This window comes from Echeneis naucrates, chromosome 21 (genome assembly GCF_900963305.1).
Source record: "Echeneis naucrates chromosome 21, fEcheNa1.1, whole genome shotgun sequence".
In the NCBI taxonomy this organism is placed as follows: Eukaryota; Metazoa; Chordata; class Actinopteri; order Carangiformes; family Echeneidae; genus Echeneis; species Echeneis naucrates.
The window spans coordinates 18,368,477-18,383,266 of record NC_042531.1 but is presented as its reverse complement, the minus strand read 5'-3'; the positions used below and the strand labels follow the sequence as shown (position 1 = coordinate 18,383,266).

The following is a 14,790-nucleotide window of genomic DNA, read 5'->3' as shown; positions in this document are numbered from 1 at the left end:
TCTACCAGTCTTCCATTTGGACAAACACAATGGTCGCCGCCATGTTTCAGTTTGTTCTGTTCTGATTTAGCCAAATGACTCGCAGACACTTCCACAGAGAGAGCCACTGATTGCCTGGAAATCACATTACTTCCACAGGCTGAGTCCCACAGGAGAACACAGTGTATTACAAACTGCAGGCCTATTAGTCACCACATTTTCTGTTGTGTTTATAAAACACAGAATCTGACGTGACACCTGAGATCAGATGTGCTTTATGTGTCCTTTAAATATCACCCAGCCCCACCCTGCCCCACGAGTTGTGAACGGCATACTGTAACAGGAATCGCGAAGGGATGAGCATGCCAATTGAAAATAAAATGACCGTTTGAAAAGCATTGGTCTCTGTATGAATGCTACCTCATTTTCAGCTCATTCACTGGCACAAGAGCAATTGATATTGTCAGATAAAATATTAGTTGTTGGTCTTTTTCCTAACTTCATTTCTATCAGACCTGAACTGCACTCAGAGGGCCCATAGCAGCTGCAAAAGTCAGAAACTACGGTACACGTTACTCCCAAAAGGAAAATTAACAAAACTGGAAACAATTGGAAAAATTAAAGCAATAAAAAATAAAGGCAGTAAATGTATATGAGGTTAAAAGCTTCGAAAGCACACACCCCAGGGCCCTTGGGTGACTTGTTCCAAAGTTAGCGCCAGCTCTGGTCAAACAGAAACAGCTTTATGAGAAGGTATTACTGGGAAGTATCCTTCATATTAAGGTGGAAAGGAATGTAATGTATCCTCTGAGTATATAACTTATTACAGGAACATTTTATTTGACAATTAATTATTTTTCTACCACGTTGAAAGACGGAGTTAGAGGACAGAGTGAATGTCCTTTGAGACACTGATGCATTTCTGACACATTCAGCCCATCCAAGCCAAAGCTAGCCACAAACAGCCTTGGGCTAGACTGAAATACATAATTGAGGAGAAAGATGCATTATTGTGCCATAGATGAGATGGTGCAATGTCATTCCAAGAATAATAAGAGAGCGCCTTGAGCAATCCAGAATCTGGCTAAAGTGCAATCTTATCTGTCAGCCCGAATCCTGTCTGCCAAACTATTCCTTTTATGTGGCTTAAGACATGCAATTTAAAGAAGTAAAGTACCTATAACAGAGACCAACTGATAAATTGATAAAATAATATATTGCTGAACACTCACCAAGTTTGTCTGCCGAATTTATCCTCTCTGCTAATTAAAGCTATGCCCAAATAATTTCCTCTAATGAGGCCAGCAACCACGTTTACAGGTTGTTCTTATTGTAATAGACATGATAATAGACAAATAGACATGCAAATGCACGACACATTTGTCATTGTGAGTCATGACTATGTCCATCACCTTTGTGGATTTGATTTCTTCTGAACTTTTATTTTGTTGTGTGGTTTTAAGCTCTCTGGCCCCCTGTGGAGTAGAGTCCGCTATTCCTGTGTGCTATATTTCACGTATAAACACGGAAATTGCATGAATCTAGCCATCTCATAAAATGCTTTTAGGAGCTAACTTATATCTGAAACACTTGTGTCTAATAGGGCCAGGATTTACCCCGGCCTCCTCTGGAGTTTAAGAATATCATACCCCATGCATTAGAACAAAATGTTGCCAGTGAATGTGACAGGCGAATCTATCCATATGTTTCATATTTGCTGATGATGTTTATACAAACCGATGGTGTGTGTGAAAGGGTTGCTCTGGTGCAGTGATTGATGCATCCTCATCCACTGCACCCGGTACTTTGATCCCACCACACGTCTCATGGCCTGGCCTCCGCCACGGCTCTCGATGTCCCCGTTTTAAAAATCCATTAACTAAGCATTGCTCCGAAGCAGGTCACCTCCTTTATTGGCTACACTGAAAATCTGATTTACTACGCTGCCCTGCTTGTCAGCATCTGACATCGTGTTATTGAAACTCAGGTATTGATTTGAGTCCAGTGCCCTCCAAAGTCTCGGGCCATGTTTGGACAACATTTACAGACACTTAATAGCCTGTCATTAATCTCTGCAGTGGGAAAGCGACTATTTGGAACCACTGTTTTTGACCCCTTGAGACTGCAAAGAACTAATTTGCACTAACTGTATTTAATTTTCGTTTTTCTTGTCTGTGGAGCTGGAAAAACGAATTCACGGCTCAAAATTCATTTGTCTTCAAAATTAAAAGATTTCCCATAAAGTTGGTGTTATCAAATGTGAAATTGGTCTAAAGGCAAGGAAGTGGTAAGGATGATGGGTGAAAATGCCTGCATCTTGAGGCTTGAAGAAAACAGTATAGGCTGTATTCTCTATTTCTGTAACACCTATGGAATTAGGACGATGACCAAGCCTAATGAGGAACTTTCCCTGATCCTCTGGAAAAGGAAGGTGCTTTCTCCCCTGTCACATAATAACGAAAAACAGTGCAGAAACAGTTCAGGGCTCTCATACAAGTAACCTGCTGACAGGTGTGGTGTCATCAAGACCTCATTAAAACAGCGGATGACCAAACTCTCCTGGGCCTCATTTTTGGGAAAATGCACATTGTGCTGAGTAATAAAGTTGGGATTGAGAAAAACTGGATGTGAGACTGCATGGAAATATTGCAGCATCCATCCATTAGCCATACCACTTATCTGTGAGGGGTCTTTAGGGGCTGGAGCCAATCACAGCTGACAATGGGCCAACATCGATAAAACTATATGCACTTTCGAATCACCAATAAACCTAACATGCGTGTCTTTGGACTGCGTCACAGGGAGAATATGCAAACCTCACACTGAAAAAGTCCCAGGCCTTATGAGATATTGTTTGGCTGTGAGTGTGTGACTGTGTCAATATGTGGTATCTCATTCCGAGGTAACTGAGGGGCTCATATAAAATAAGTGTGAAACAAACAATGGCCTATAGTAAAAAAAGAATTGTAGCACAGTTATGAAAAGAATCTAAAGGTTCCCCTTGGCCTCTAAAGATAAATTAATTGATCATTTTCTCTAAATTCAAGCTTATTTATATTATTTCTTTATTTTTATTTTTTTCAACTTCGGTTGTTAGAATGTCAGTAAAGAAGTCTGAGGTCCGCCGGGATACTCTCGAGGTTCAAGAGGTTTTGGCATGCGGCCGCTCAAGAATACTGACACGGCCAAAAACTTTGACCATTGAAGGAAATCAAAGTGTGACCTTTCGCAGTCTCTCTGCCACCGGCCACCCATGCCCTATAAAGAGCCCAAACTGTCCAGCTCTTTGAGGCTCAGTGGTGAACTGCAGGTGTGCACAGAGCAAAGAATTAAGTTAAGGCTGACCTTAACTCTCATACACTGTGAATTGTGTTGTCATTTAAGGCCAGTGTAACATTTTGTCCTACAGAAAGCAAAGACTGTCATCGTGGAAAAAGTTTTGTTCAAGTGAAAACTCCAAGAAAGCCTGATGATCAGGAATCATTGCTTTCAAAATTGGTCATGCTCTGTAGTGGTTTTCCACCCTACAAACTTGTTACTATTCTGGATTAGAGTGGATTTGCTATCAGACAGAAGTTAACAACAGTTAATGCTCATGTTAGGTATGTAACAACAGTAAAAAGTTACAAATGTGCTCCAGATTGAAAAAAACAAAAAAGTTAATCGGCTTAAAACAAGCATGAATGCAGCTTTAATCAGTAGAGACAGCAATGTGTTTTTGTTCCTCAGAAAGCTAACACCTAAAACCTTTTCTTTTCGTTAATGCAAGTAGTATTTTTATGGTGGTTGTAAAGTGGGGATGTGAATCTTATGTCTGCTATTTTGCGTGTCCTGTCACTGTCACACATGCACATCCTTTTAAGGTCCTCATTCATTTTATTCGATTTCTGGTCTGAATTTCACCAGGGCTGCCATTTTGTTTTATTCTTTTGATTTTTTTTTTTTTTCATGTCTGTGTCGTTAAAAAGAGGCAGATAAAAACAAAAAAAAAGGCTCTCAGTGATTCAAACAGACATTAATGTCTGTTTGAATACAAGACTGCAACATCATTTAGACAGTGAAGAACTAATCAACAGAGAGGTGAGTTCTGAGCCTTTAGGGCAGTTTAATCTGGATGCAGAATAGATGTAGACCATTATACAACCCCAAAGAAAAAGTCCTGGTTATGGAGGCAGTGCACTGACAAATTTGGCGCCCTTGGCAAGATATCAGCTGTCTCCCCCTTGTATCACAGTCTATTTCACTCCTAATGTCCTTACACTCACACTGAAACAGCATAGCTTTGTCGTTTCTCAGCTCTAATTAGAAAATAAGTCACAAATTGTATTAGAAACAGAGAGAAAATAAATTATGAATACAATATAAAAAAGGGAATTGCACACAATAAGATATTAAAGAAGTGAGGTATTGCGCTGAGGTGAAGGTGATAGGTACACTTGATACTGCTCCATCACTGGGCCTGAGATTTTTTTCAAGGTGTTGAAATATTTTAAAAGGGTCCCTGAAAAGAGAAATGAATGCGACCATTTGGTGTTACAGTTTAATGATAAAGCACAAAATAAGTACAAGGAAAAAATGAATAGATGCATAGTTGTTGCTATAGTAAGTACAAAAACTATGAAAATTAAATGAGATTCAACTTTAATGTCTTACAACAAAATGCAATTTAGCATCTAAACAGAACGTAAAGAACAGAACGTAAACGCATCATTACAAAAGGATCTTGATTCTGAAAGTGTCTTTTGTGCTGTGTGACATCTTCTTTTACGCATGAACCTCCACATGTTCACTGTCTTTTGGCAGAATATGAAGACTGAAGATAATAGACATCATTCTTAATTTTTCTGAATAGGAAAAATGAAGATGGCACACAGTACGAATGAACTATTTCATTTCAGTTTAGTATCATGTTAACCTAAACAATGGCCAACCAGACGTCTATAAAGACCGTATGACCCAGAATAGTCAGAATTATCTATATTTCCCAATTTAACTGTGGAACTGGTAATTTCATCACATTACGTTGTTATACTGCTGTCATTTTCCCTTTTTTCTCTCTTCGTCTTTCCTTCTTTCACTTCCATGGAAACCTGAGAGCTTCGGTCGTAAGAAATGAAAGACAGCAGGTGAAGTGCATCAATCCGGGGAGGGAGGTGAAGCTCCCTTTTCAAATAGGCTTTAGGGTGTAATAAAATTGTTGTTTGGGTTTAGGCAATCAATTAAAATAAGAGCAGTAGTTGTATAAAGTAAAATGCGAAAATTAAACATTGATTTTTTTTTTTCCCCTTCCCCCTTGTGGAGCACCTGAAAAAGCCAGTGTAACAAATAAATATTTTATTTCCATGAAAAAAAAAAACAAAAAACAGGTGAAATATTACAGAGGGGGTAAATGTGTGGTTTAGGAAGTGCAGCGCTACACAATGAAATGATAGCTGAGAGGAGAACTGATTCAGAAGTTTTACAGCAACAACATGACTGTAAGCCATGAAGGCTGTTTTCAGTAAAACAGCCAAACTGAGATGAAACAGAGAGAAAGGGAGTTGTGAATAAATGATACATGGGGAGACTCTTCGTAATACTGAAATGCTGACTGAACTCTGAGCTCCAATGTTCGCGTTGTCAAAGAGCAAGTGCGCTCGATTTTTCTCAGTGAGTTATATTTTAATCAATATTTAAAACTGAGTGTATTTTAGTTTTTGTTTAGTATGAAGAAGACCATGTTAGAAAATTAACAGAAATCTTGCATCTTTGAAAGCGCGTCACTTGAGCTGTCAATAAGTACAGTTCTCTATGAAGTGATCACCGGTGACTCACTGAGCACAGAGCAGGGTTCAATCTCCAGCTGAGGCCCTTTGCAGCAAGTCATAAACTCTCTCTCTTCTCTATCTATCTGTCGCTGCCACTGATCTAATTTATGGCACAAATGCCCGAAAAAATAAAAAGCATCAAAATCTTATGACAAAAGTGTTTGTTTTTGGTTTTTTTATATCCTGAACACACAGTTCCCACTTTAGTGGCTTAACAATTAATATCTAACGGACCCCCATGATCTTATAGCATTAAACATGTTCCATATTATGATGCTATGGAAATTTATGGTGACAGCATTTCCTCAAATGGAAATATTTTGATGGCTTTTGAAACTCTGCGATGTCAAATAGAACATCGATAACAGGCCCGACAAGATGTTCCACAACATGAAATGGTAGTTCATTGAGGTTTGAAGCTGCATTTAAGCTTGGGTGACTTGACATGACGTGTGACTGAAATTCAAAACTTGCCTACCGAGTCAGGAAAAGGTGCTAGATGTCTCAAGAGTCTCGAAGCAGAAGGATGACATGGACGTCCTCTTCTCTTCAATTCAAGAAAAGTCTGTGTCTTTGATTAAAATGTTAAGTGAATTTGAATGAACAGATGGTGTAAAGGGCAAACAGACCGGATGAACAAGCACAACAAAAGGGTCAAATTCCAGCCAACTGTCTCGCTCTGCATGGTAATCATTAGAACGCAACAATTACACTCTCAATACACAAGGTAATGATTTGGATGCTCCCGAAAAATAACTGGGCCATATACATAGACAAGGTGTAGCAGAACATGCCATACAACAGCAATCTTAGCATGTTTTAATTCCCTGATCTGGCTCAGTAAGGACAAGTTCAGGCCAACATGGGGAGAAGACAAACCCGGGCAGGTAGGAAGAGGAAGAAAATACACTTAACAGGTACAAAAGTGTTAAAAGGTGAGATGACAGCTGACATGTTAGCTCTGTCTTCCCCAGATAGCAATGAGCCACATCCTTGGGTTTCTTCTAGGTCAGGATATGCACGGTTGGTCCCATGGCCCAAGTGTGGCCCATATGCATCATGAAGGTCAGATTGGCAATTTTATGCGCTAATCCCAGTGGCTCACAAAAAATCTTCCGGCTGTCAGCCCACAGCGACAGATCGGAGCGGTCATATGCCCAGGTACAGATGTGTGGGTGCCAGACGGGGGCTGGGGCAATCTTAATTGTGTGTTCATTGGGTTTATTCAGGGTTTTTATTATTAGTAGTAGTATTCCTCCACTTGCAGTTGGCTGACATGAACACTGAGGATTGTTGCAGTGACATGGTGTCATACATTGTGGGAGAAACGATGGATGGATTTCAAACCGCCTTTTCGTTTGTCTCTGCATTTCTAAATTTTTTCCCTCAGCAGAAAATGAGCTGAGAGAAAGCAGGACTGTATGAGATTTATAGAGAATATATTGTTGAATCACTAATTGCTACTTTTTGTTTTCCAAGGGCACGCTCAAACTCCTCTGTTAAAATAAAGTTGCTGCCAGCATTTGCACCTGAAATTTACTAGCAAAAGCTTAACAGCTCTCAAAAGGAAAGCTACAGTCCTACCACAACATCTCCCGATTGAGGCCACAGCAAACGTTGCAATACACAAACCTGGCTCACACGTAAAAGGAGTATCCTCTGCAGGCACCCTACACTGCAGGATCCACATGCTTGGTAGATTAAAAATCTATTATTTATAAACATAACACGATCATGGGATTGCCCAACACCACCTGTTCCATCATGAGAAAATTTCTGGCAGCTGATAAATCTGTACAAGCCAAAGTTCATGTTTTTGTGTTTTGTTCACAGACCTTCCATCAGAGTTATTCCTTTGTCCAAAGAGAGTAACTCATCAGTAATACTTTATGTAACACCAACGACACAAAAAGGTCAAAGACACACTCACTCCTCTGCAGCTAAATTATTTATTGAACCCTTTGAGTGTTAATTAATTAACTGCCTGAGTTCCAATTAATACAATATTATGAGTTTGACACTTTTATCACTTCAGAAAGTATCGGACCATTTATTGTACGCAGAGGTCAAAGATAAAAACATGAAAAGATCAAACTGTCTTGGAAAATAAGTTTTATTTTCAAATGCTGGAAAACTGGCCATTGAAATTGAGAGATTAAAACAAACACAGTAAACGCTGAGACGGATAAAAAAATTGATTATCACCTTATTATCACAAAAAATATGATTGGAGCCCTTTCATTCCCATTGCAGAAAAACCAAACTCAAAGAACTGTTCTTCTTTAGATTAAAAAAAATACACTGACCAATTCCAAGTTTAAGACATTGAAACACTTTGATGGTGTAGCTAAAGCCGTATTTTACATAACACAGATGGCGTGTGCATTCCTTCGCATTGTAAAGGCTGTACGCACATCGCCTGCACACAGACACATGACAGGTCCAAATTGCACAGACAAGACACTTCTGTAACCGAGAAACCTACAGTAGTATAAAAAAAAAAGGTTATTTTTTCACAAGACAAAAATGTTCCAATCCAAACAAGTGCCCACCTAAAGTAGGTTTAGTATCAGCTGTAAATAATTGTGTTTATTTTAACCTGCTGGATCTACTGGATGAGTGGGGATCACCATGCAAGGACAAGTACATCAAATCCTCAGTCTCAGAAAAGCATGTCACATAAACTATGACACCTTTCTGTCCCACCCCGTAGCACATGCTCTTGTCCTTTCGTTTGGGAACATCCACCCATCCAGATGATTGGCCCGTGACATCTTTAGGACTTACACAGGGACTGGCTGGGCAGCTAAATCTGAGTCCAGCAACAGCCAGAGTGGGCACAGAGAGGACATGACACTCAGCTGTCTAGCTTGGTGCACAGTGTTATGGTGTAGAGTTCCCAGAGAGTAGGCATTCGGACACAATAGCCTGCTGACCAAAAAACCCACAGGTAGTAATAAGTATTGTGTCCAAACAAAGTGTTATGTTGCCATTAAATCAATAGTAGTGATGACTGTGGGCATTATAATTTAACTGTTTATGTTTTTTAACCAATAACATGAATCATGTTGTGTTTGAGACTTCTGTTAACATTCAACATAAATACATTCATACATATGGCATTTGTGACACTGCACTGAAAATTCACTTATCTGTTTAATCCCAGATCACTCTGGGTGAGGGCAGGGTCACCCTGAACAGGTCACCAGCCCATCACAGCGCCAACACACAGAGACAGACAGAGACCAACAACCACTCACACTCAGACCTACGGACAATTTAGAGTCACCAGTTAACATGATAACAGATAGCGTGAAACCCACGCAGACATGGGGGGAACATGCAAACTCCACACAGAAAGGCCCCAGACCCGAGAGCCGAGCCTGCTCCCTTTTTGCCATGGGGCAACAGCACTGACCACTATTTTGGATTTTTTTTTTTTTTTTTTTTGTTTGTTTGTTTGTTTTTTTAAACCAGTGCTTCATTCGAAGGTCAAAGAACATTTGGCTGAATTGAAAATCTTACTCCACAGGAAGTGGTACATTTTTGTGCCATGAAATTCACCAGAGACCACAGCTGCTAATTGCTACATTCTTTCCAGGGTGCCATCATCATGTTACACCACATCATTTGCAAAGTGAAGATGAAATTACATATTACACATATTAACAGAGATTACATCCCAGTCCATCACCTTCTGTGAAGGAGTCCTGGAATGCTGGAATATTGACTGCTAATAAAAGAGACATGTTAATAGTCTCCCTTTACATTGCCATTGCATGGAATGCTGGGATGGTCTTTTTTAGATGAGCAAAAACTGAAAACACATTAGTACTGCAAGTGTATGGCAAAATTTCCTTTTCTGAGTCCATTTTTTTCTTCATCATGGCACGAAGGAGTGTTTGCACAGTAAAGAATAAGAAGTGTACTTCTTTACTACGTGGACCAGTGGTTTTATCTGCTCTTATGCATTGGTTGTGGAAGCCGAATGTAAACACCTCGACCTATTTGATATTCATGCATAAGCAGTAATGTAGTCCTTACTCTGACAGAGTGACGTTAAGACCATAAATTCATCAATACGATGTTACTGATTTATCTCTGTCCAAATACAATCAGTGTGGATTGACACCAGAGCAGGGACATTTTTCTCTCCAGTCGAGATCTGTCTCGTGATCTCACTTGGAAATGTGGGCTTTGATTATTTTGTGCTATCGTTGATGACACTGCCGCCTTTGCTTACATGTAATAAAATCTAAATCAATGTTTTGAAATAATACAAAAGAAATTATTTAGGAGGCCGTGGTTTAAATGACTCGTTTTAGTTGCTGAAATACCTCATGTATTAGATCTTCTGAGAAACATTAGTAATTATGTGTGGCAACAGCTTTTTAGTTGTTTTTACACAACCTCACTTTTACTCATTTATTTACAGACACACACAAACATGCGCCCGCAGCACCACACATCCCGCTAGAGAACAGTGCTGATGGTGTCAAAGTCCTTGCTGATCTGGGAGCTGCTGGGTAGTGATTTGAGGTACTCAAGGTGCCTTCGAGCATCCTCTTGGTTGTGTCTCACATAGTAGATAACATATGCAATCACCATGGTGAACCATCCAAACATGGTGACAAACATGGCTACGTCGGTGGTCTTATGGTGAAAGTTGCAAAAGTTGATCCCTGAGTCCAGTACCTGGATTACCGGTTTGCCTGCGTATTCCTCCTGCACTGCCGTGTGGCAGATGACCTCGTTCACCGTCTCAGGGTCCAACCGCAGCTCCCGCAGGACTTCCTGCAGCGTACACTCACAGTGCCATGGATTGTTTGAGAGGCTGATTTTTGCTTGAAGACGGGCGAACGCCTCTTTGGGGACACTTTGGATGCGATTGTTTGATAGATCCAGCACAAGGAGGCTGTCAGAAACACCTTGGAATGCCCCTACATCCATGGTCTCAATTTCATTGTTTGAGAGGTCTACCTCCTGAAGGTAGTGCAGTTCTTTGAAGGCGTGGCTGGGGATGTGTGTGATGTGGTTGGATGCCAAAAGCAGAACAACTGTGTCTCTTGGGAGATCTGATGGGATCTTCTCCAAATTGCGGGACATACACTGGACCACTGTCATGCCACTCTTCTCTATGCAGTGGCAGCTTGTGGGGCAAGACATGACAGGTGCACTTGCAATGAATAATCCAAAGAGCAAGCCCCACAAGAGGGCAAAGCCGTCAAAGATTGGGAATTTCTTGGGCATATCAGGCCCTGCTAAATCCTGCATATTAAGCAGTGACCTTGAACAAGTCCTGTCAGGCAAGAGGACTCATTATTTCAATTGTGTCCTGGCGTTCAATGACTGCTGTGTTATTAGCGATCAAAAAGCCAAAATTATCAGATTAACACCGACATGTGCATTTCTGAGCCGAAAATCCTTATATATTGATCTTTAATCTTTTGAAGAAGATTTCACAAGAGCTCATCCAAATATCATGCGTGCTGAGGATAATCCAGCTACAGCAGGGTTTTCTCTGAGGTCACCTCACAGGGAGCCTGGAGCCGGCTGAGTGACATGAGAATTGATCTATTACGCTGGGCACTGAAAGAATCAGACAAAGTGGTGTTATTCAAGTGAATGATTTGTGTTTGAATTAAGCAAAGATGGCAACAGCTGGGAAGAAACTAGCGAAAGTCACTGTAAAATGCTGGCAATGTGCATATGAGAGAAAAAAAAAAAAAAAAACCTCAGCCATTACAGTGACATCTTTGGCAGTTTCCAAAACGAGCCGAGGAGGCTGAACGACATAATTTTCCCCATAATGCTCACAAAATGTATGATGTGATTAGCCCTATTGAGGAGAAAAATCCATTCCACTTCAGCAAATCTCATAAACCGGCAGACACGCATTTTCCTATTCAATTTGGAAACGTTAATGTTTGCCTATAATAAACATAACATGAAATTATTTACAGATGAGAGAGCACCGTAGTTCACATCAATAATTCCATTATCCCATAGATGGAGGAGTTAAAAAAAAAAAAATTGCTGCTTTTCCAGTGAGGTTTTTCTTTCCCTCCTCTCCACTTCAAGGACTAAGGACTTCCGTCTCCCATCCACATGATGGGTTCAAACGTTCCTCTCTGCCCTGCTGGAGCATCATCATGTTACTGCTGTGCACCCTCTGGTGGGCTAAATCGATGATCACACAATGAACCCCACAGCGTGCTCACGGTCATCTGCCTCATAGGCACTCACTTTTGCGTGTGTGTGTGTGTGTGTGTGTGTGTGTGTGTGTCACTTTTCCTCTCTTTTTTTTACCCCCTTTGTCTTTGTTAACAGTTTTATACCTCAGGCTACGCACTATACACACACTATGTGACACACAGCCTTAAATAAGCTTGTCACGTTTTTGTCAGTCTGCGCTCAGCAGGAGGTGCTGACAAGATGACACACACACACACACAAAACACCCTGCAGTTACGTTATGACACGACTGCATCGTTGAAGTTAATGGTGTAAATCAGGTGCATATTGAGCTGAAGGTTGTCTGAGCCGCCGTTTGTGTGCTGTCTTAATCTTAAAAATGAAATGAGGTTCCGCTTGGCTCATAAATTGCTCATTAGCAGATGTTGTCATCACTTTTGTAAGAAAAAGAACATTACATTAAAAAAAAATGGCGTACCACTGCTTCACACAAAAAAAGAGCAGAAAAGTACGTTTGAGCAGCTTTAATAAGAAAGCGCCTGGGAACAGATTTAAATGGAATTACCATCATAGCGTTTTAATGGTGCGAGCTATAATCACATTAGCACCATGCGTGAAGAAATATCACTCATACTTTGAGGTGAACAACTTCATCAGTAAGTATGTTTAATGTAAAGGCACTTACCGGGAAATAGTTGGATCTTCATGGGAATTTGCAGTGTTTGGGTTTGGTTTGGTTCACACGTGTAGCGGCAGTCGATGAAAGAAAACACTAGCCTTAAAAAAAAAAAAAAAATGAACAGAACGATGATTTCTTCCGAAGAGAACAGCTACTTCCACCCGTCCCCCTTTCGTTTCAGGACGAAATAATAAGGCGGTAAAGTTCCTAAGAGGAGGAGCGTCCAGGTGAAATGAGGCATGTCTCCGTCTCCGCGTGGAGCGCGGCGCACTTGTTGAGGCGGGAGCTCGCCGGCCGGGGATCGAGCGTCGGTCCCCTCCCACCCTGCCCTTTTTTGTGTTTCCGTTTTATGTATCCCTATTTCTGATCTTCGTCTCTCTGAACCGCGCGCACGGCGTCAGAAGGAGTCCCGGCTGCGCGAAGATTGGACTGCTGCTCTGCTGGCAGATCAGCTCGTCCTCCAGACCCCCTCCAATCTGTCCTGTGTCGCCGGACCCCCTCCTCCTCCCCCCTTTGCATGAGAGAGAGAGAGAGAGAGAAAAAAAAAAACACCTCTTACTCCTACATAAACGCAGGGAAGTTTTAAAGTGACCAACTCCGAACATGGTCAAACTTTGTTTCAATTGGATGAGAAAGTTCACCGGAGCGTGCTGTTTGGAAAACAGAACAGAAGTGGAGCTTTATTCAGAATTGATTTTTTTACTAAACAGCCCACCTGGAAGCCCTGCCTGTGCCACACTCAGCTGCGTTGTATGGATTCTTTTGTTCACCCTAAGAGCTCCAACCAGCTGACAATGAAAAGGTCATGATGTCAGGGATCTTGGGGATTAAGACTGCCTAGCAGTGGATCAAGATGTCAGCATCAACGTCTATCCCACTGTACTCCGGTGATAAATTCCAATGCAGAGTAGAAACTGCATGCAAAGTAGACTGTACTGTACTGTTGTTATCATGCCTGGTTATTGAATGCTGCATTTAGCTGCATTTAGTTTGCTGCAAGTGTCAACTGTGTGCGATTTCAATAAAGACGAAGTCCTAATATTATTTCACTGCTAAATGAGTGCGATTTGCAACAGTATGGTACACAAGGTTTGATTCCACGTGACCTTAACGGATTGATTGCACATGACAACATAGCAAAGGAGCTAGAAGCTTTGCTATTTTTTTCTTGTTTAAATTAATTCATTATTGTCAAACATAAGGCTTGTTATCACCCACTGGTATGATCGTGTGCGTTTAGTGAAAACACAGGGCTGTGTAAATCTTCCAGGTAGCCTAACCTTGACAGTAAGAAAAGAATATGCAAATATAGACCTACTGTAGTTTACCGACCACTATTTTCCACCCATGATTCAAATTTAGGTCAGCTGGTCCCAGTGTTCCAGGTGTCATTTGTGCTATGCAGGAATAGAATCATTTTAATGCACGAGGCCCCTTCTCAAACTCACACTGTGCCAGCTAACATAATTAATTGTCTTACTGTGGCCGTGAACAGCAGCAGCAGAGTATAATGTTCCATTTACTGAGTGGCAGATTGCCAGGTCAAAGTTCTCATTCTTAACATGAATCGGAAGATGCAAAGGGGAGAGTTTTGTATTTCCACAGACCGGCCTTTAAGGTGTGGTGGCAAAATGCAACAAAATAAAATGATGCGATCGGCATAAAAACAGTTATTTTCTAAATTTCATAATAAACGTGATTTCACGGTACACTCGTATGCAACTTTATTAGCAGCGTCCTCGTAACATCGCGCCAACAACATAACGTGAGTAGCATCCTCTCTGCCCCCTAACGCCGAACCTAAATGCAGCTTTCTTTTTCGTATAAGTCGCAGGCTCTTCTTCTCTCTCCTCACTGGGCCTTATCCCCTTCACGAAGAAACTGTCCTTTTTTAGTCATTTTGCTAGCTTGTGGGTTTAATTTTAACTGTAACGTATCACGTCCAGTCCTCCTCCTCCATTTTACTAGAGTCAGTAAGTCTTACTACCATGGTTTTGTTTATGTTTGTTTTTCTTTTCTAAAATGACTACATTTGGAATTGATTATTTCCTTTCCTATTTCAAGAATCATCTTCTTTCTTTCCAACTACCTTGCTTCCCTTGTGTATTTAATGTTGGCCCTGCTTTATGG

The 14,790-nt window shown here is 40.9% G+C and overlaps 1 protein-coding gene across 1 annotated transcript; it reads right to left on the bottom strand.

Annotated features, from left to right (window-relative positions):
• Positions 1–8,027: 8,027 nt before the first annotated feature.
• On the bottom strand, positions 8,028–12,752 carry lrrc3 (leucine rich repeat containing 3). The gene is made up of 2 exons (XM_029530877.1): positions 12,667–12,752; positions 8,028–11,375 (listed from the first exon to the last, which is right to left on the bottom strand). The coding sequence occupies exon 2, from the start codon at positions 11,058–11,060 to the stop codon at positions 10,260–10,262; it is 801 nt and encodes a 266-aa protein (XP_029386737.1). The 5' UTR covers positions 11,061–11,375; positions 12,667–12,752; the 3' UTR covers positions 8,028–10,259.
• Between the last annotated feature and the right edge of the window lie 2,038 nt (positions 12,753–14,790).